At 40.3% G+C, this 22,742-nt stretch overlaps 1 protein-coding gene across 3 annotated transcripts in view; it reads right to left on the bottom strand.

The window, feature by feature from the left end:
• ARHGAP10 (Rho GTPase activating protein 10) overlaps nt 1-22,742 on the bottom strand; it is a 325,239-nt gene that overhangs the window by 227,113 nt on the left and 75,384 nt on the right. For 2 of the 3 annotated variants that reach the window (XM_086704136.1, XM_086704135.1), the window contains exons 2-3: nt 16,085-16,180; nt 15,950-16,011 (exon numbers count right to left, since the gene is read on the bottom strand). In XM_086704136.1, coding sequence (XP_086560262.1) covers nt 15,950-16,011; nt 16,085-16,180 — 158 coding nt within the window. Of the gene's footprint in view, nt 1-15,949; nt 16,012-16,084; nt 16,181-19,176; nt 19,270-22,742 lie in introns of those variants that run through there. The other variant, XM_086704137.1, reaches the window with a different exon arrangement.

A 22,742-nucleotide genomic window follows, 5' to 3' on the forward strand; every position in this document is an offset into this window, starting at 1 on the left:
CTCATACATTGGCTATGTTTAAACCAAACAAGCCAATCATTCAACGGTGTCCCGTGAGATCAGAATCTATCTCAATAGTATGGATATTGCATTTTAAAAAAGACATTTGCTAACTGGGGTAAAGCAAGAATGTGCCCAGAATGTTAAAACAGTGTAGGAGGAACAAGAAAACCAGAGGTATTCAATAGAATTGGGGAGGAAGAGAATATTTAGAGGAAACATGAAAGCTGCCTATAAACATTTAAACAGGTGCTAAGTGAAAGAAGGAAAAAAGCATTCTGATTTGCTTAAAGAAGACAAAACCAGGTCTAATGGGAAGAAGCTATAATGCAGATTTGTGGTTTGCTCCCAAGGGGAGCTCAGTAAGACCTGCATGGACCAGGCAAAGTCTGACCTCTAGCTCCTTTCCCATCAACAAGTACAATCTAGGTGACCAATGCCCATGGACACTCTATCATAGAGGCCTGCAGGAGGAAAAACTGGCCTAGGAGACCTCTGGGGTCTCATCCAGCTCTAGGATTCTATGTGAGGTGGGAGAAGCAGAAATGCAAGCCACATTTCAGTGTTGAATGGCAAATCACAGAATCCATTAAAACTTCACAATTCAAAGTAAAAGAATGAGACTATTTTATAACAGCCTGGGGGATTAAAATATTTCCAACTAGTCAGGTCTGAAATCCCTTTCGTTAGACATCTGGATGTGAGAACTTCAATGGCTAAAAGGAAAACAGAAGGTAAGGTGATATCTCTGCCTGCCCCCACAGTTCAAGCAGTAGCTGAGAAATCTGTTGGCAATGACAACTACCCAGCAGACCATCAGACTCTACTTTGGGCTGGGGAAGAACCTCTGCTGCTGTTTTAAGGCTGCCCATTTGAGGGCAGGCTAAGTTCTGATGTTCTAATTCTAAACAGAATGGGGCTTGGGGTTAGAAACCCATATTCAGTGAAAAGGCAAAACTACATTCTATGAGATCTTTAACAGTTTTTTAAAGTCTCAATCTAAATAATACAATGAATATGTCAGTGTAAATACTAAACCACGCCCTTCTGATCACTTAGTACTAACAAGGATAGACTGAGTCTAATGAAACAGAAGGAATTATGTCTGTTCCCTATGGCCCTTGTTATTTTAAGCCTAGATTCCAAGTGTTCTTGACCCCAGAGGAATGCATAATCTGAGAGCAAAGGAGAATTTCCACTATTTTCTCCCATGACCTTCCAGATACTTCCCATTTCATTAGACTAAATGGAAAACTCTACTTTCCAACTCCAATATCAAGAATAACAGCAAAGATACATCACAGACATGTTTCTTACTTTTTCTTGAAACAGAACCTCAGGATATAACACTATATATATAATATATATATATACATATATATATATATAATTATATTTATATTTCTGAACATAAGAAATATTTTTCCCAAAATTGTCAGAGGGACTTAACCCTACATAAGAATTCTCAGAGTCTCCTTAAGGAGTGTGCTTTCCATTATTTTGATCAACAAAGGACTGTTTGAGGAAACAGTCCTCAGCCTGAAACAGCCCCCATCACACCTAGTTTCAGATACTTGCAGTTTACAAAGAGTTCTGGGTTACAAAAACAAGTGGAAGCTAAGAAATTTAAGAGCTTTAGTTATTCTGGAGAAAACCTCAAATTCTAAGTGTTTGGTGTTTTTATAAAGATCACTTCAAAAGAAACAAGGCAGTAGTTAATAGTAAGTCATGAAAATACATCTGTCTTATAAAATCTGTAAAAGGTATCATCCAAATGTGCTTGCTACACATGGGTATCTGTAGCTTGAGATAAAATATTGAAAGAAAGCAGCAGAAAGAGATTTTTCAAAGGTGCTGTATCAGAAAGAATTCAGACAGATGTGGCCATGACATACTCTGGAAAGTTGTGCCAAAAGATTCAGAATGTGTCAGTGATAAACATACTAATGTAAAAGTCATCAAGACTTGGAATAACTTTTTTATGAAATAAGTGGGGGAAATTTTTCCAAAGTATACATTAATCATTTGATTTTAAAATATAGCCACATACTTAATCCACTAAATAATGAAAGTAGGCATGTGATTATCTAGTAGATATACACATGCATACCTACAAGTATGTACATTCAAGCCATCCAAAAACATTTTTGTTTCATCTCCTCATGGGAAAATGATGTTGCATACAGTCAGACATAAACGTTATATGTAGTGGATCTCTGTCCTTCTGGGATACGCACCACTTGAAACACCTTCCTATGTTTGAGAATTCTCCTAACATATGAGGCACAGCCCAGCTTCCACTATGGAAGCTGGAAATGACAGACACTTGCTCTCCTAGCCGTCTTGTAGTGAGGTAGCGGGAACTGGCCAGAGTGCCACTAATCAGATCCTGCCAGCCCAGACTTTGATTCGGAAGCCAGTGCTTACAGAAACTAGTGACCAGAGATTCTGCTGAGTAGTAGCAACTCATTTGCAAAAGTAGAAGTTCTACAACCACCACCAGGGACAGCGGTATGGTTGGTGCATGCTCTGTTGTCTACACCCTGTGGCAAGGGTGGTGACTATCTTCTCCAAACCCAGCTCTGCAGTGCAACTCTGGGCATCTTTCTCAGTTCTCAGAACCATATGAAGATACCACAAGCTACTGAACAGTCTTTAAATAAATTCCCTTTCTGTTCAGAAGACTCAGACCTTGCTACTGAGGACAGACTAACACAGGATTCACATTTCTTTAAAATTTCCGAACTGTACGCAATCGTGTCAAAATGCTTTCAGTACTATCCATCTCAATTCCCAAACAAGATTTTTCTCCTGATTAAACCAAATAATTTTTTATTAATTAGATTATTTCCCATTCACACTCATCCTTTGCTACCTCCCTTTTTCTCTATCTAGCCAGTCTTTCTCTGGACTGTGCTTTCTCCCATCAACTCAGACTCAAGTTATAATAGGAAAACTGAAATGCACAATAAAGCCCTCCCATTTTTTAATACCTAAAATTGTAAGAGAAATAAGTCAGAAGACTCTGATGCTGAGAAAAAAACAAAAACATTTCATTGGTGTGCTAAAAGAGCCTGGCCACAGTGACAAATAAGAGGCCAACATTCTCTCATTTGGGCTCAGACCCAACCATTTCTGTTTTTCGACCATAAAAGAAACAATTCTCTTTTGTTACCTGAATATTCTCAACTTTAAAGAAAGAATAATGCTTGTTCACTCTACCTACTTAACACAAGCAAAAAAAAAAAAGGAAGGGAATGCCACGTGAGAAGCAATTTTAACTTCCAAATAAATCCCTGGATATTATTTTATTTGTGAGCACAGCTTAAGCTAAGCTAATCCTTCTGGTAGAAAAAATTAATGTAAAAACAAAATTAAATTTTAGAGTGTTGATACCTCAAACTTATCAGCTAAGAACTGGTAAGAACCTTAATAAACCCATGTACAAAGGTCTAACTGAGACATAGGTACAGAGGTGCTATAAATTAATTCTACAGAGTTTAAACCTGAAAATTAAAAGCCAATTAATATAAAATGGTTCCTTGAACATCCGATTCTTTTAAACCACAGCAGTCCAATTTAACAGTCTGGAAATTATAATTTGTAAAATATATATTCCAAATTCACTAGATCAGTCACTACACTTTTGTTTTCTTCTGAAAGGCCAAGAATAAAAAGTCCTCCAATGAGAGTTTTTGTCAACTTTCAATTGTAAACTCTGAACAGAGCCTTAATAAAACAAGAGTATTTGAGCTAAGTTCTGACAATTTCTGCTCCCTGGCTTAATTCCCTGAATATCTGGCCATAAACTGGCTCTCAAAAAACAAACAAACAAACAAAAAGTTAGGCCACTGAATCACAAAAAATTTAAGCTTCCCTTAATGTCTATATTCTACAAATGTATTAGTGTTTAGCTGAAGAGGGAAAAAAAAAAAAAGGAAGCTTGCATCAATTGTGAAGGCCTTTCATTAAAGGTTGCCATTTTACTCCAATTATTTAAATCCAGTAGATTCAACCAGTAAAGATTTGTATTATTCTTTGGAAAAAGTAAGAATCTTCAAACAAAGATTAGGTATATTAGGAATGAGTTAACCTAATAAGGACATGCAGAGATTTAACCTTTATCTTCTTTCCCTCTGTGCATGATGGACAGTAAAGATCTAGCTTCTTTTTTTCTTTTTTTTTTTTTTTTTTTTTTACTAAATACTTGGGCAGAACATTGTGAGAAGGAATTAGACACCACAAAAGCAAGTGAAATAGGAGCCTGACAGAAAGCTGCAAAAGTATCATGAGAGAATTTGAAATTATATTTTTTATCTTTAAATGAGAGAAATTGTAATTTCTGAAGCGAATGGTACAAGTCAGTGGCATAGCTAGAAATGGAACCTCATGAATCAGGCAATAAATTTTCAATCAAGAAAACATGAGAGGGGTGCCTGGGTGGTACAGTCAATTAAGCTTCCGACTCTTGATCTCAGGTCATGATCTCACGGTTCACGGGTTCAAGCCCAGCATCGCGTTCTGCACTGATGGCATGGAGCCTGCTTGGATTCTGTCTCTCCTTCTCCCTGCCCCTCCCCTGCTTGTGGGCACACACACTCTCTCTCCGTCTCTCAAAGTAAATAATTGAACTTAAAAAAAGAAAAGAAAACCTGATAGAAATAGAGAGAAAGAGATGGGTGGGGATCTGTTCAGAAAAGAACACCTATACATTTGGCCAAAGGCAAAGACACTGATCTCCGGCCCTTCTGTACCTGGGCTACTTGAGTGGCTGAGAGAAGGAGGGTGTCAGACAGAAAGGCTCTCATTCTCCACTAAGCAGCCAGCAGCTGAGCACCTCATCCTGATAAGTGCCTAATCCCTCACTAACTCTAGCATTCTCGGGTGCTAGAACACTGCCCAGCTCCTAGGGCACCTGGGTGGCTCAGTCAGTTGAGTGTCCAACTTTGGCTCAGGTCATATCATGGTTCATGGGTTCGAGCCCCATGCGGGGCTCTGTGTTTGTGTGGAACTTGCTTTAGATTCTCCTTCCCTCTCTCTGCCCCTCCCCTGCTTGTTCTTGCTCTCACATGCACACGCGCTCTCTCTCAAATAAATAAACAAACACTGCTCAGCTCCCAACATTCAAAAATACTTGTTTTATGAAGCAGTAGGATTCTCATACAAATTTAGATAACGTAAAGAATAGAGTTTCTATATGAATTCCACATTCCCTGCTGATGGCAACAATGGTAACTATGAACACCTATGCTGCGTCTCCTGTACATATTATCTTCATTCAAAACAGTCCGTTTCTGTGTTACACCAGGTCCTTTAAGAACCAGACACCGCCACAAGATTAGAAATGCCAGAAATTTATTAGGGGTAATGTCTGTGAGAAAAAGGGGGGGGGTGGTAATCAGGGAGACAGTGATGCAGATCTCATCCCAGTGGAAGGAGACAGGGAGGGGAGGAAGGCTTCAAGGTTGGATAGACATGCATTAGACTGCAGTGCAGTTCGAAGGAAAGTTCAGCAAGGCCATCGGGGCTGCCTGTCAGAAGACTCCAGAGTCCCCAGCAATGAGCTGCTTTAGTACCCCCGCTGTCTCGGTCCTGGCTGGGGGCAGACTGTAGGAGGTGTGGCCTTCACTCTAACACAGTAATGGAACACATAGCAACAGCTAGGCCCAATGGTCCTTACACTCCCTGCAGTGGGCGATCTGAGAGGTGCCCATCTGCCACTGCTTCCTAAGTCCATGTTCTTCCCACTATATGGCCATGGCCACTAGTTTACTCCTGGACCTCTAGTAATGCCCACCACCATTCAAGTTCTGTATTTCATTCAATCTAACATGCCACTAAGAAGACGGCACTCCACTTTTCTATATGGTCTTATGGAAAAAATATGGAAACCTTCATTTAAACTTTTACATTTATTGAAAAAGTTCTTTGACAGATTTTTATCCTGTATCCCTCTTGTGTATACATAAACAAAAAACAAAATATATTTAAGATATTTCTAAAACTTCTTCAGAGTCCAGCTCTCCTGAATCACTTTTCATCTCACTCACTGATATCTAGTTTTGCCCACACATTGTTCTTTTTTCCTTTGTGCCATCAAGAATAGTGGAGGATGCCTTATTTCTTGAAGTGGTACTCCACTATAGGACCCAGAATTTTCTTCCAAGATGATAGCATCCACTTTCTAGGTATTTCCTGATGCTGGAACTCCTTTGACCTAACCAGAAGGCCTTAATGGCAGGTCTTCTAACCGTTACCAGGATTCATATTTCTTCCTCAAGTGACCAAGTGGTTTATTGATTGAAATGTTGAGCTACAGTTATCCAAACAGCCAGGAGAAATAACAACAGGAGCACCTGGGTGGCTCACTCGGTTAAGAGTCCAGCTCTTGGTTTCGGCTCAGGTCATGATCTCATGGCTTTGTGGGTTCAAGCCTCACATTGGGCTCTGCACTGTGATGTAGAGCCTGCATGGATTCTGTCTCCTATCTCACTGCCCTTCCCTCACTTGCGCTGTCTCTCCCACAAATAAACTTAAAAAAAAAAACAAAAAAAAACAAAAAAACAAAAAACAAAGAAAGAATAAAATTCACATTTCTTCAAGACTCCTGCCTGGCAGACAGCAGATAGAAGGATAAATTTCCATTCCCCGCCATGTTCAAAGGTGGAAGGAAGGCTGGTAATCTTACAAGGAGCTACAGGCAAAGAATAATGTTGCTAGGATACCAAGAGATAGGAAGATAGGAGAAAGATTCTCTTTTCATCACTGTCACCAACTTATGTTCTAAAGTGACATGGATCAAATCACTTTACTTCACTGAATTCCAATTTGTTTTGTTTGTTTGGTTTTTTTTTTTTTTTTTTTTTGGTCAATAAAAGGGTTAAAAGTTTCCCTAAGTTCTCTCTCAGCTCTTTGTTTTAGGAGCCAAGGCCATACCTTTGAGTACTTCATGACTGGATCTGACAAAAATATTTTCCTCATGCAACTGCAGACTCAGCTGAACTTAATTCTCACTATTGGAACCACTCCTCTAGATAAGACAATGAAATGAGGGGGCTGGTCACATTCTGGTGTCTGTTGTTGGTGTGCATGGATGTGTGCTGGGGATGGGTTGAGGAGTCCTTGTCTACTCTGCTCTTTCGTGTCAGTAATAAGGGGTTTAATCAGAAAAGCGGATTCCTCAGAAGCGGACAAGAACAAAGCCCAAGATATGAAATACAGGAAACATAAGTTTCAATAGGGAAGTAGAATCTGACGATGACAAGGCTTTGAGACCACAGATGACTATGAGTCACCAAGAAAGGGCACTGAGTCATGAGCAAGGCCTCCCACGTAATGGGGTCCACCAAGGAGCCCAATCCTCTTGCCTAAATCATCCTCACTCATTTTAGAATTCTGATTTATTCGAGTCAGTTCTGACTATAACCTCTATAGGATTCTGAGTAAAAGTCCAACTTTCAAAAAGTATATTCCTAGGAAACACGTTTCACAATGACATCTGTATCTGATTGAATTAATAATGAGTTTACAAGGGTAAAAAACGGATTTATGTGAACAAAACAGTGTTGTCAAATTGTAAGGGTCAGTTCCAAGGAGAAAAATTCTTTATAAAGTTAGGTCACTGACAACTTTTAAACTAAACTGAGAAATGTTCTCACAAAAGTTCAAGACGGATTTTTTCCCCACCTGAATATGCCTTCCAATAGAACTGTGCGTGCATGCGCGCGCGCACACACACACACACACACACACAAATGTCACTTTAACTGTAAAAGAACTGGTTAAAATCAGTTTGATATACCATATGAAATATAGTATTTACAGTAAGATTAAACTAAAGGCACAGTCTTTCCAGTGGCACGGAATGCCTTAGGTGCCCAGCACATTACAAGAACTCAAAGTAATGCTAACACGAACACTAAAATTCCTAACAGCAGAAACCTATTTAAAAAAAAAAAAAAAAAAAAAAACACTAGATATAGTTCAAAATCCTCTGGAAACGGCATATAAAAGCTGAGGTTTTTAAAGTCTATTTTATTTTAACCTCCTGGTAAACAGAAAGTCATCAAAAACCAATTTGTAGTGTTTCCAACTTTCAGACATCTCTAGCTCCAAGGTCAGGAGGTTCCAATTTAAGCATGCTTCACAATAACCTGGAGGGGTTATTAAAACACAGACTGATGGGCTGTACCCCAGAGTTTCTGATTCAGTAGGTTTAGGGTGGGGTCCGAGAGTTAACATATCTAGCATGGTCCCAGGTGATGCTGATGCTGCTGGACCAGAGACCTAGCTTTGGGAACCACCGTCCTCTGGTACTTAAGACAAAAATAGCATGAAAATTTCTCCCAAAAGGTAAAAGATATTTAGTTCATTTTAACCAACACACGTCATTTTAAGAGTATCAGGAAATACTTTTGAAAGAAAAAAAACAAAGTTTTAGAGCAAAAATCAGTATCAAAAACCCCAAAAGAGCTAGAAATCACTTAAGATACTTGACACAATGAAAGACCAATGAAGGAGTGATGCAAATTGGCAAGCACTGAGGAAACATCCATTGTGTCTTGCCTGGAACCACCTAAGCTATTGACAAAAGCCTTTGGTACTGAGAAGCCCAGTGCCTTCTTTATTGGGGCATAAGCTCAGGGCAAATCACCTAGCAAGTGTTCCCTATCCTGGTGTTTTCACACAAGTGAAATCTATGGTGGAGAAAAACATGGGGAGGAGGAAGGAAAAGGGGGAGAAGGAGGAAGGAAAAGGGGGAGGAGGAGGAAGGAAAAGGGGGAGGAGGAGGAAGGAAAAGGGGGAGGAGGAGGAAGGAAAAGGGGGAGGAGGAGGAAGGAAAAGGGGGAGGAGGAGGAAGGAAAAGGGGGAGGAGGAGGAAGGAAAAGGGGGAGGAGGAGGAAGGAAAAGGGGGAGGAGGAGGAAGGAAAAGGGGGAGGAGGAGGAAGGAAAAGGGGGAGGAGGAGGAAGGAAAAGGGGGAGGAGGAAGGAAAAGGGGGAGGAGGAAGGAAAAGGGGGAGGAGGAAGGAAAAGGAGGAGGAGGGGGGTAGCAGGAGGAGGAGGGAGAGGAGGGGGAGGAGGAGGAGGGGGAAGAGGCAGAGGAGGAGGGGGAGGAGAAGGGCAGGGGGAGGAGGAGTAAAAGCAGGAGGGGGAGCGGGAGGGGGAGGAGTTCTCAAAAGCCTACAGAGTCTAAAATAATTGATTAAAATAGGTTTGAGGGGCGCCTGGGTGACGCAGTCGGTTAAGCGTCCGACTTCAGCCAGGTCACGATCTCGCGGTCCGTGAGTTCGAGCCCCGCGTCAGGCTCTGGGCTGATGGCTCAGAGCCTGGAGCCTGTTTCCGATTCTGTGTCTCCCTCTCTCTCTGCCCCTCCCCCGTTCATGCTCTGTCTCTCTCTGTCCCAAAAATAAATAAACGTTGAAAAAAAATAAAAAAATAAAAAAAATAAAATAGGTTTGATATGCCATATAAAATATTTTTATAGTCAGATGAAACTTTATAAAGGCACAATCTTCCCAGTGGTTTGAATACCTTAGGTACTCATCACATTTCAGGAAGTCATAAGTAATGCTAAACACAAATTAAGTAACAGTAAAATTCTGAACAGAACAGGGTCATCTTGCTCAAGTAGGGAAAGGATGCAGCTGGTGGACAAGATGTCTCTTCACTGTTTGGCAGCCCAGTCAGCACCCAGCCCTCTCTGGATGAAAGGGAGGTACCTTTTGTGCACCATCTGGCAAGCTCTGCCTTCTCTCTCAAGGCATCCCCTCTTCCCTGAAGCTTTCCTCAACCTCTGGGCCTCACGCAACTGCCCTGATTTCCCAAAATCCTGAGAAACTGAGCAGTCGTGTTCAGGAAAAGGACAAAAAAAAAAAGAAAAAGTTATGATAAAAGAAGCATATAGAGAGGTAAATCCAATATGAAGGGTTTTTAAAAGAACATCATAAACGCTGCAGCACTATTTTAAAAGCCCTTAAATTCTTGGACAGCTGCCCACCTCAGATCAGTACGCCATGTCCTGCCATGCCAGAGAGAACATCTCCAGAATTCTGGCAGTGAAACACCACACAGTACTTTCCTCAGAGAACATGCACAGAAGTGAGCTCAGCAATTCTGGCCACAAACAGCACTCAGCTCCCAACTGGAGTTGGTCAATTTCACAGTCAAGGCTGGCAAAATGATCAATAAAAAGTATTCACTTGAAAACACTATTCCAAAAAAGTCAATATTGGCCTTGTAAAGGGCATGACACATTCATTCACAGAAATTTCATGCAGGGGCTGGGGGGAGACACTCTGCCTTCCTGACCAGCCTTCTTTCCAGTTCCCTCCCCAACAACTGGCTTTAATAGCTATGTAGCTAGACACTGGTGGGAAATAACACAAACAGATACCTCCTTCTTCCCCAAATTCTGTCTGCCCGGAAGAAACTAGTGCTTCACTTCTATCTTTCCTTACTTGGATAACCCCTACTCATCTGTCAACTGAGGTCTGAAAGGACATCTCTACTACGCCTTCCCTGAATTCCCCAATAACTCTGTTACCACAAAGCATGCTTTGTGTAATCTCTCCCAATGGACGGCTAACTACGCAAAGGGAGGAACTATGCCTTTATCTTTATAGCACTTGGCACAGTGTATGGGCACACACAGTATTTGTTGAACTATTTATATCTAAGCCTATTGAGGTATACAGATTAGTCATGTGTGTATACATATTCCTGATGGCTCACAACCAACAAAGAACTTGTTCCTTATTGTTGAGCTTCCAGTCTGATGACTTTATTCCTAAAACCCAACATCCTATTTTAACATTTATTTAAACATTTATTAAAAAAAAAAAAAAAAGCTTTTAAAAAAAATTTTTTTACCCTGGTCCTTGCCTTCTAAAACACAGATCAAAATATTTTTTCACATTTTAATGACTCAGTCTTAATTATGAACATCTAATTATTACAGTGCAACATTTAATTTAGGACTTCAGAAAACACTCATTGTTTTTGGTTTTTTGGGTTTTTTTTTTTTTTGAATATTTATTTTTGAGAGAGAGAGACAGAGCACGAGTGGGGGGAGGGGCAGAGAGAGAGGGAGACACAAAATCTGAAGCAGGCTTCAGGCTCTGAGCTGTCAGCACAGAGCCCGACACAGGGCTCAAACTCACAAAGCATGAGATCATGACCTGAGCCGGAATCAAGTGTCAGATGCTTAACCAACTGAGCCACAAAGGTGTCCCAACACTAACTGTTTTTAAAGATTAAGCGACCACTAAGATTTTGTTAAATTCTTAGAACCAAGTTTAGAATATTTCAACCTCTATGTTAGAGTTGTGATTTTGCATTCCTTTTTCTTAATATGTAGCTTTTTGCTGCTGATGTGTAATAATTATAAGTGAAACAAGAGTTTTTAAAAATTTCCCAGAATGCACTGGCTTCTATTTCAGCTACTTAAAGACTTTCCTCATCTGTATGTCACGTGTTGGAGAGGTATGAACTTGTTAAACCACACAAAGGTCCTCCTTTGTGTCTCTGCTCCACAAACTCCAGCTCAAACACAACTTCTTCCACAAAGTCCTTCCTGATAAGCAGACTTAACCTCTTCCTACTCCATGAAACCCCACCTAACTTTGTGTTATCACAGGAGAATAGACTTTTTGTAAGTTTATTTATTTTGGGGGGGGGGGATGCACACAAGTGGGAGAGGGGCAGAGAGAGGGGCAGAGAGAATCCCAAGCAGGCTTCATGCTGTCAGCACAGAGCCTCACTTGAGGCTTGAACTCGCAAACCATGAGATTATGAGCTGAGCAGAAATCAAGAGTCAGATGCTTAACTGACTGAGCCACCATGTGCCCCAGTAGAATATATTGTAATTCATTTTTTACCAGTTATTCTCCAAGGCCATACTGAGCACTTCCTAGGGGAGGTATCTTTTCTTATTCAAAAGTTTAAGGCTAGTGTCTAGTAAGGCATCAAAGTTTTTTTTACTAAGCGTTCAAAGTTATTTAAAACAAAGGTAGCTAGGGGCGCCTGGGTGGCTCAGTCGGTTGAGCATGCGACTTCAGCTCAGGTCATGATCTCACGGTTTGTGGGTTTGACCCCACATCGGGGTCTGTGCTGACAGCTCAGAGCCTGGAGACTGCTTCAGATTCTGTGTTTCCCTCTGTCTCTGCCCCTCCCCTGCTCGCGCGCGCTCTCTCTCTCTCTCTCTCTCTCTCAAAAATAAACACTAAAATATAAATAATTAATTAATTAAAAAATTCTAAAAAAGGTAGCTGTGATTCCATGCAATTTTCATGGTTACAAAAAAGTGAGACCCCTGATGATGGAGATTAGACAGAAAGACCCAAAGAACACCAATATGGGTTAAATACTAAACATTTTCATTTTTATTATTAATTTTGTTATTATAACTCATTGATAACTCAGGAAGTAGTACTATTTTAAAGGTCTTTTAAGGCTAATAGAAAAGTATCAGAAATTCTTAGTAAGGGAAAAAAGGAAGAAAAACCTACAGATTAAAAGAGACTTAGAAACTTATCTATCAAATGCAATGTGTTTGGATCCAGATTCAATCAAACCAACTGCTGTGGGGGAGGGCAGACTTTAAATGAGTATCAGAGAATTTTGAATACAGCCTAATTCCTTGTAATATTAAGAATGACGATTTGCTTGTCTTTAGGTGTGTGAAGGACACTGTGGATCAGGAAGAGAGTTAACCTTTTAGAGCTCTGTAGTAGGATATTTATGCATGAAACAATATAATGGGCTTTCTATCAAATTGTGGGGGCACGGGAGTGGGGAGAAGTATAGGAGAAACAAGATTGGCTGTGTGGCAATGGTTACTGAAGCTGGATACTGAGTACATGTCGTTTAATTATATTTCTCTCGGGGCGCCTGGGTGGCTCAGTCAGTTAAGCATCCGACTTCGGCTCAGGTCATGATCTCGCAGTCCGTGGGTTCGAGCCCTGTGTCGGGCTCTGTGCTGACGGTTCAGAGCCTGAAGCCTGTTTCAGATTCTGTGTCTCCCTCTTTCTCTGACCCTCCCCTGTTCATGCTCTCTCTCTGTCTCAAAAATAAATAAATGTTAAAAAAAATTTTTTTAAATCATATTTTTCTCTCTTTTTGTACATGCTCAAACTTTTCCAAGCTAAAAAGCTTTAAAAAAAAAAAAAGAAAAAAAAAAAAGCACGAGGTGTCCTTTTAATTCTATGGTTGGTCATAGCTGCTCCCTACCCCCCGCCACCAAACTGCCTTCTGGCTTTGAATAGTTTCCTGCTATGCAGGAGTCGCTGTTCCCACAAATGTGTTATAACATACTGTCCCATTCCTCCCTGAGGTTCCAGCCTTATACAGACAACATCCTATTTCTACTTCTACCCTATACCAGAAACCCAGCCCCATCATCCCCATCCTATCTAAAAGACCCTATCAACCCCCAACACAGCTGAAGATTACACCAAGATGCCAGCTATTAATAGCCCTGAGAACCACACTATCTGCATCTGACAGCCTGGAGCTAAGACCACATTCCAGTTTTTTGACCTAGTCAGTGCATCTCAAAGAACACAAAACAGAAATAGGACATCAAGACAGGAAGTAGTCACACAGTATTTTGGTGGTGATAAAATCCAGCACGGGTCCACCTAACACTCTTCCCCTAAATGTCAGGATGCCTCACATAGTTCTCAGCTATACAAGCCTCTCCTCACCACCCTACATATAGGAGTACCCTGCCCTACTCTCTGACTCTTTGGCTACTAACTTTCCTTCACTTTGATTTTTTTTTGTTTTGGGTTTTTTTTTTTTTTTTAGGTTTATTCATTTATTTTGAGAGAGAGCAAGAACGCACAAGTTGGGGAGGGGCAGAGAGAGAGGGACAGAGAGAGAATCCCAAGCGGGCCCTAAGATGACAACAGAGAGCCTGAAGCAGGGCTCGAACTCACAACCCACAAGATCATGACCTGAGCTTAAGTCGGACGCTTAACTGAGCCGCCAGAGACCCCTCTTTATTTGATTTTGTAGGACTTATGCTACCTGACCTATAGTACATGTTTATTTATCACCTTCCCTTCCTAGAATGCAACTTCCATGAGGAAGCTTGCTTGGTTTTCCTTTGTGTGCTCATATTCTAAACAGTAATTGAAACACTCAGAGATCAAATGTATATTTGCTGAAAGCTCAGGATCCCAGGAGAAATACAACTAAATACCAAAGAGGGCTGGGAACAAAAAAGTTGATACTATTAAATACATAAACTGAGTACACACACTTCCATCACTACCCACACACCCAAATGTAGTACAAAGGTGATAGCATTATTTTTACCCACTATCACATTTAGACTTTCTTAAATGGCTGAAAAATTAGTGACTTGGGATCACACAAATAATGGCTGAAGATGTCAGTCTGTGCCAGAAAAACCTAACAGGACCACAGTACCTTCACATGCCCTCTACAGTATTCACAATATAAACAAATCATCTCAGGATATAGGGTACAATGCAAATTATATTGGGGTTTTTAGAAGCCATATGTCACTGTCACTTTTAAATCAAAATCAGTGTCCTCCCACTACTTCTTTGCCTACTGCAACTACACTAGACAGAAATCCCACCACCGCCACCACCAAAGAGATTAATTACAGTAACATCTAGGAAGCTGACCAAAATGGTGGGTGATTCAGAGTGCCTGGTTCTGGCTCTACCTCTCAGCTACCATGTGATCTTGGGCAAGGTACTATGGCTCAATTTCAAGTGTAAAATAGGGAACAATAAAAGAGTCTCTATCATAGGTTGATCATGGGGTTGATATCCCTGTACCAGACACACACTAAAGGCTATCTTAGTCATCATGTTCAATATTATTATTATAAGCACTTCTGAACCCACTGGTACACTTATACTTTAACATAATTCTAGGTAGGACTCATTCTCAAGGATACAAAAAAAGCCAGTTTGTCATTTTTTTTAACGCCTATAAAATCTGGTGAGAATAGATAATATATAATAATCTGGGAGCAATTCTCCTATAAATCTTTATTGAATGAATGAATCACAAACATTAGGAAAGAAGCTTTTAAGAAAAGTGAGAAACTATTACTCAATACCCTCAAAATCCATTGCTGAGCATTTTGTTAAATAAAATCATCCACTCAACGCACTCAGCATATAGCATCAAGCATGTGGAGAGCACCCAATGGAAAGTACTTATTATTCTTACTGTTGTGATCATGAACCTCAAGGCAAAGAGGGATTCTAAGGACTTCCTGGCCCAAATTCTCTCCCTCCACACAGCCTAAAAATCTATAAAAATATGATTCAGACTCTAACATTGCTCTGCTGTCCCTCTGCCTCTACATAAGCTTTTCTGCCTTGATCTTCTAGTTACATCAATGTTCTGCCTGAGACTCAATTTAAATGAAAGTGCTCCACTGCTAACAAAAATCTAGAAAGCACTGCTATAGTCCAACCCACTACTTTATGGATAAAGAAACCGGGCCTTGGTCTAGAGGTCCAGCAACTTGTCTAAGATCTCACCACAGTCAGCACCACTGTGGAACTAGAAATCCAGGCTCCTGAAACCTCATCCAGGGCTCTCCACTGCTAAGTGTTACTTCATCCGCAGATAAATGCATCAAAACTTCTACCAGAACCAGCTTCTAGACCCAGATTTTCTCTGCTTGAAGTTCAATTTATTTTAAATTTTTTTTTTTTTTCAACGTTTATTTATTTTTGGGACAGAGAGAGACAGAGCATGAACGGGGGAGGGGCAGAGAGAGAGGGAGACACAGAATCGGAAACAGGCTCCAGGCTCTGAGCCATCAGCCCAGAGCCCGACGCGGGGCTCGAACTCACGGACCGCGAGATCGTGACCTGGCTGAAGTCGGACGCTTAACCGACTGCGCCACCCAGGCGCCCCTGAAGTTCAATTTATTAATTCACATCCCGCAACTCACCATAATTTCTCTCTGTTCTTCCAGATTCTTCAAAAAATTAGAAAATTCACGTAAGGAAGCATCTATAAAGACAAAGTTACGATTATTTGGTAGCCAAAGCAAAGGAGAATAAACCAAAACCTCACTGTTACATACCTATGCAGCGTTCATCATCTGTCTCTGCGTCACCGATGAACTCAAATTTAAAGTCTCGGAGTGAATGTGCAAACTTCCGCTGGGCTGCTGAAAGACCTAGGAAGAAAGATTTAATGATTACCTGGGGCCTTGTTTTCAGTCCAGGCTTAGAAGAAATGTAATCATCCTAAGGTCACTAGAGCTGTCGGGCTCTTCACCCAACCCAAGAGGAGGCACAACCCAACTCCTTTGCCAAGGGGCCCATCACCCTCAACCTGGCATGCTCTGGGATGTTTCTGTCTTCCCTTCTACACTCTGGCACAGAACAGGTGCTAGAGACATGTTTACTCCCTCCCCCACCCTCTTCTTCCTCAGAGATATAACTGCTTCACATTGTTCCCCAAAGCTCTTTCTCTTTATCTGCTCACTCAGGTCAGAACTTGCCCGATTCAAAAGTTCAGGCTATGATTAGGAATACATACACCTGATGGTATCTCCCAGCGCTGAAGGAGAACTGGCTGAATGCCACGGTTTCAAATATAAAAATATCAAAGCTCAAAGTCAGCCGGCCAGATGCCCTTAACTGACTGGCAAACTCCAGCCAGAGAAGCACAGAAGTATCAAAGAGTTTTCATAGCAAACAGCATCAGGAGGTAGCTGAAGGCCAAGCTTAAATGATGGAAAGAATTCATTCTGCAAAGACCTACACATTCTTATCTTTTTTTATTGGAGATTAATAGAAAATAGTAGAAAACTACATTGCAGTATCATTTACGATAGCCAAGATACGGAAGCAACCTAAATGCCCATTGGTAGAAGAACAGATCAAGAAAATGTGGTATGTATACACAATGAAATATTACCCAGCCATAAAAAAGGAAGGAAATCTTGCCACTTGTGACAACATGGAGAAATCTAGAGGGCATTATGTAACATGAAATAAGTCAGACAGAGGAAGACAAATACCATATGATTTCATTTACATGTGGAATCTAAAAAACAAACCAAACAAAAAGCAAAACAGAAACAGACTCACAGATACAGAGAATAAAGTGATGATAGCCCAAGGGAAGGGGGTTGGGAGAAGGATGAAACAGATGAAGGGAATTAAGAAGTACAATCTTCCAATGATGAAATAAGTAAGACACAGGAGTGTAAAGTACAGCACAGGCAATGTAGTCAATAACATTGTAGTAATTTTGTATGGTGACAGCTAGTAACTAGGTGTATTGTAGTGACCATTTCATAATGTATATAAATACCGAATCACTATGTTGATACTAATCCAGTTATTCCCCAATTAAAAAAATTAAATAAAGGGAAGTATATACAAAGATAGAAAAAATAAGAAAATGATGGAAAATTCTACTTCTAAAATAGGGTAACATTTATTTTATGGGCCATAGCACATGCTGTGTATATCTCATTCAATACTCTTATATAAAATAAAGATTATCTTCATTTTACAGTGGGGTGCTAAAGCTCAGAGATGTTAAACAATTTACACAGTTGCACAGCTACTACAACAGCAAAGGCTTGATTCTATTCCAGAGCTATTTGCACAAAGCCATGCCCTGGCCTGGATACAATCCTGCCACCGGTCTAAAGCACCTTTTAAGAAGCTGTTCCCTGACTCCCACACCGTGAATATCGACAGACTGTGTTAAAGTTTCATGTCAAGCAGATTAAGAAGTTGAAAAAAATAAAACACAATCTATAACTGCTGGCCAGAGTACTCACACAGAAGATAAATGTAGACAAGAAAGAGAAGCCAAGAATGTCAAAACTGAGGACTGTTTTTAATGAGATAGAAGCAATTTTCTCTTTTAGTCATTGACTAAACAAGGAATAAAAGCAAAAGATTCTTATTTTTACATTATAAAATGCTACCTGATTTTTTTTTCTTTTACCAACTCTTTACCTCAAATCATTAAGTACAAAGCTCCCCAATACCCTCCTGGACAAGCTGCTTTCTCTCACTTCCCAAACTTTCTGACAATGCTCCCCAGCTCTTTCAGCTACTGTCATGGTTTGGTTTTGCTTAATTTTCTTAACAGACTATATTTTTTAGATAAATTTTAGATTCCCAGCAAAACTGGGCAGAAGGTACAGAGACACCTTGCCCCCACACGTGCATAGCCTCCATCATTATCAACATCTCTCGCTATCGCGGCTTTTCAAATGTCATTCTTCCTCTATCTAATTCATGTTTAGTTCGCTTTTCTCAAATCCTTTTTCTCTTTAAAATAAAAAACTGAAAGACCGAAATGCAAAAGGTAAAAACCACAACACCTTTAGAGGATGATACAAGATTATAACTTCTTACCCTTAGCATATGGAACAAAAGCACACACCATAATGTAAAATGTGATCGACTGCAAGCATGGTGACAATTCTCCACCTGTCCCTGTAGGCACCTCTCTTTTCAATGTGGACTCTGCAGCTCCTCCAGCAATAGGTAGAGTCTCTCTTCCCACACCTTGAATGTAGGCTGGCCTTAGAGCCAGCAGGATGTGGTGAAAGTAACACTGTGCCAATTGAGAACCTCCATCTCATGAAATTTTGTATACCTCTACTCGACTCTCTTAGAACCCTCTGGCTTCTGTGTGAACAAGCCCAAGCTAGCCTGCTAGTTGGTGAAAGACTAGTGGCCCAGTGTCCCCACCCCCCCCCGCCCTCCCCCAACTTACTGCCCCATGCAGGCAGCCAACCTGCAGAAGCAAAGCTTTCCTGCCTTTTATGAAGGAGGTAATCCAGATGAACTTGAGTCCAGACTAAAATAAATAAATGGCTGCTGTTTAAGCCACTACGTTTGGGGATGATTTGTTACAAGGCAACAGATAATTAATACAGAAAGGTTAGTAAAATTTGACTGTGTTAAACTTGAAAAATGCTTAAGACATTAAAAAAGTGAAGATAAGCACACACCCAGGAGATGTAAGTAACAGCTATAAATCAATGAAGGCAGAAATTCTAATTAAAAAAAAAAACTGAACAAAACACTTCAACAGGCCCTTCACAAAAGGAACTGAAGGAAATCTAAATGGCCTATAACCACATGAAAAGGGTGCTCAGACTCATTAGTGGTAATGAAAATGAAAAGCTCAACATACCCCAATACACTTACCAGACTGGCAAAAATTAGTCTGGTAAGTCCAGGTGTTGGTGTAATTCTGTGTTTGGAGCAACACAAATCCTCACATACTGCTAGCTAAGAGTAAAAATTGGTACACTTACTCTTTAAGTACTTTGGCATTTTCTAGTAAACTTGATGATACCCTACAACCCCAAAATTGTCCTTCTAGGTAAATTCCCAAGAAAAACTCTTACACATGTGCACTTGTAGACATATACTAGAAAACCCATAACAGAATGATCATAATAATAGCAAAAACTGGAAAAAACAAGTACCAAGTAACAACAGAACTGAAAATTATATTACATTCATACACCATAGAGTAAAAATAACTATCAATTCACAAGTCAACACACATGAATCTCACAACTTGGACAGAAAGAAGCAAGTCACACAGAAAAAATGCACACAGTATGATTCTCTCATAGAAAGTTCAAAATAAGCTACACTAAACTATATTCTGGGTTGCATATATAGGTCACAAAATTATAGAAAAGCAAGGGAATCATTATCTCAAAAGTCACACAATGTTTACCACTGGAGGCAAAGGAGAGCAATGCAAAGGGACGAAGGGATTGAAGGGATTTTAGCTCATAACCTAGGGGTGAGTCTACAGATACTTGCTTTAACATTCTTACTTAAAATGTACGTTTGTTTCACTTTTGCCATAATTTCACAATTAAAAATAAAATCTTTAAAACCATAAAAGAGTAAAACCTAGCAATTTAGTCCATTCCAAAGTAACTTTTTTCCATCGTCATCCAGGCAAACATATAATTATTCTCCAAGGCTTAACCACACTGGCGTGCTCTGGGTCACACATGCCAAACTCACTCCAGTCTGACACCCTTAAAATTGCTACTCGCTCACCTGAAACACTCTTCCCCTACCCCCACCCTCACCAGGCTGGTTCTCAACCCTGATGGCTCAGTCCATCTGTCTCTGATGGAGCCATCCTCCCTACCATTCTCTCCAAAACAAGGTCACCCGTGGTGCTTAATCCCTCTCTATTCTAATGCTGCTTTATTCTCCTCGTAGAACTTATTATCTGAAACGATCTTATATAGTCAGAACTCACTCAGGATTATCTATTTTCCCACTGTACAATATCACGTCGTGTCCCTGAAGCAGTAACTGACAGTCTTGTGCGTCACTATATCCCTAAAACAGGGACCACAATAGGATTTTTCTTTTGTATCTCATGCACCTACTTCCAGATGTTAATAGTGTGTGGGTTTATTACCATTTTTAATAACTTTATTATTCCATTTTACTAACGTTTGCTTTGTCAGTTCTCAATAGGGGCGTGTACATTGGTTCCATTTATGTGTATATATACATATGTGTTTATATGTGTATATTTACTTATACATTATACCATTTTATATAGATGATTTATTTTTTTTTAATTTTTTTTCAACGTTTTTTATTTATTTTTGGGACAGAGAGAGACACAGCATGAATGGGGGAGGGGCAGAGAGAGAGGGAGACACAGAATCGGAAACAGGCTCCAGGCTCTGAGCCATCAGCCCAGAGCCCGACGCGGGGCTCGAACCCACGGACCGCGAGATCGTGACCTGGCTGAAGTCGGACGCTTAACCGACTGCGCCACCCAGGCGCCCCTATATAGATTATTTATATAATATGTACAAACACTGGCATAAGTTATATTTTTCCCCTCTGGAGCTGTTTCCTGCGGTATTTGATCCAAATCACTAAGTCAAAATATACTTTGAAGACCATGTTTCATATGGTCATGGCAGGAGGCTCTCTAGAAAGTAAAAAACTTAATCTATCAATTTTTTTAATATTTCATAATACCTAATTTCATTTTAGCTTAAAATGTTTATAACAGCAGATTAAACTTGGGTTCATTTGCACAGCCAATATGATATTTCTCCCTGGGTAAAAAGCATGCTTTTCTCTCATTAAGTGCTAAGTATTGTAGTTACGTTAAAACTTTATTTTAAATACATACATACATATTTTTAATGTTTGTTTATTTTTTTGATAAAGCAAGCAAGCAGGGGAGGGGCAGGGAGACAAGGAGACAGAGGATATGAAGCGGGCTCTTAGCTGACAGCAGCGACCACAATGTGGGGCTCAAACTCACAAACCACAAGATCATGCCCTAAGCTGAAGTCACACATTCAGCCGACTAAGCCACCCAGGTGCCCCAATACTTTATTTTAGAATAAATCATTTTTCTTTCTGTTGACTTTTTTCTGGTGTTATTAGAATTCATGAGGCAAAATTTTTATTGTTTAAAAATTTGACCACACCAAACTCCATTCCATTTAAGAATCACAAATGTATCATGTTTATTTAGTATATTCTAAATGTATTTATTCTCCCATATAGTTTATACCTCCATAGACATCTTCTGCCTTTTCAAACATAATATGAAATCATGAGATAGTTCGCTATATTTAGTACAGTCCCTTAAAGAAGCACAAAGATGTTTTATGCAAAGGATAATGTTTTCTCTTTCTCGTATCACTGCACATAAATCTCAACCAGTCTTTAGTTTTCAAGTTACAAAAGTTAGCAACATTCCTCTATTGGGGGAAGATGGTGAGGGGCCCACTGGATGGGAATGCCTTTACTGAGTGCCTACTCTTTGTTAACTGACTTACAAATATTACTTCATTTACTCCTTATCATCAGCCTGGAGAGTAGGTGTTGGTGTCACTTTTTTTAAGTTTACTTTATTTTTGAGAGAGAGAGGGAGAGAGAGAAAACACGTGCAAAAGTGCAAGTGGGGAAGGGGCAGAGAGCGAGGAAGACAGAGAATCCCAAGTAGGTTCCAAGATGCCAGTGCAGAGCCTGATGCAGGGCTCAAACCCATGAACCTTGAGATCATGACCCAAGCTGAAACCAAGAGTTGGACGCTTAACCAACTGAGCCATCCAGGTGCCCCTGGTGTCACATTATTTTACAAATGTGTTAAGTAGGTTCAGAGACAGGTTAGCGACTTGATCAAGGTCACAGACCTCTTTAGACTGCTAGTAATAAGTCCTGGAGGCAAAGGATCCCTTCCCTAGTCTCTCAAGCTTCTACCAATGTCCCTTCCATTACATCATTCCGACTTTCAGAAGACAGAACATTATTCTCTTGTCCAGATCTCACCCAATTATCTGAACAGCTCTAATGCAGATTCTAACTAAATGGAAAACTCACAATCATGTGGCTCCATGCCCCCATCCTTTCCTGTCTACTAATTCCTCACTACTGTGAATGAAATACCTTCAAGGTGTGAAAGAAAATAAAGCACAACTAATGTAAAAGAATTCATGTGATTTGCACTCTTTCAAATGAACCTGGGCTCAGAGTCATCCAGACTAGAATTTTTAGGTCTTCAATCCACAGACAAATAGGAAGAAGCAGAGGCATATAACTCTTCCCAGGGCTAAGAGCAGTGTGAGAAATGAGGAGTTACATTTGAGATCTCATGAATTTGAGATGTAGCACACGTAGGGATCCAATCACAGTTTAAATCCAGGTTTGGAGAGCCTCCAGACACTGGCCCAAATTGCCAAAGCT

Source organism: Puma concolor, chromosome B1 (assembly GCF_028749965.1).
Source record: "Puma concolor isolate L17-30 chromosome B1, mPumCon1.1.hap2, whole genome shotgun sequence".
NCBI classification, from domain to species: domain Eukaryota; kingdom Metazoa; phylum Chordata; class Mammalia; order Carnivora; family Felidae; genus Puma; species Puma concolor.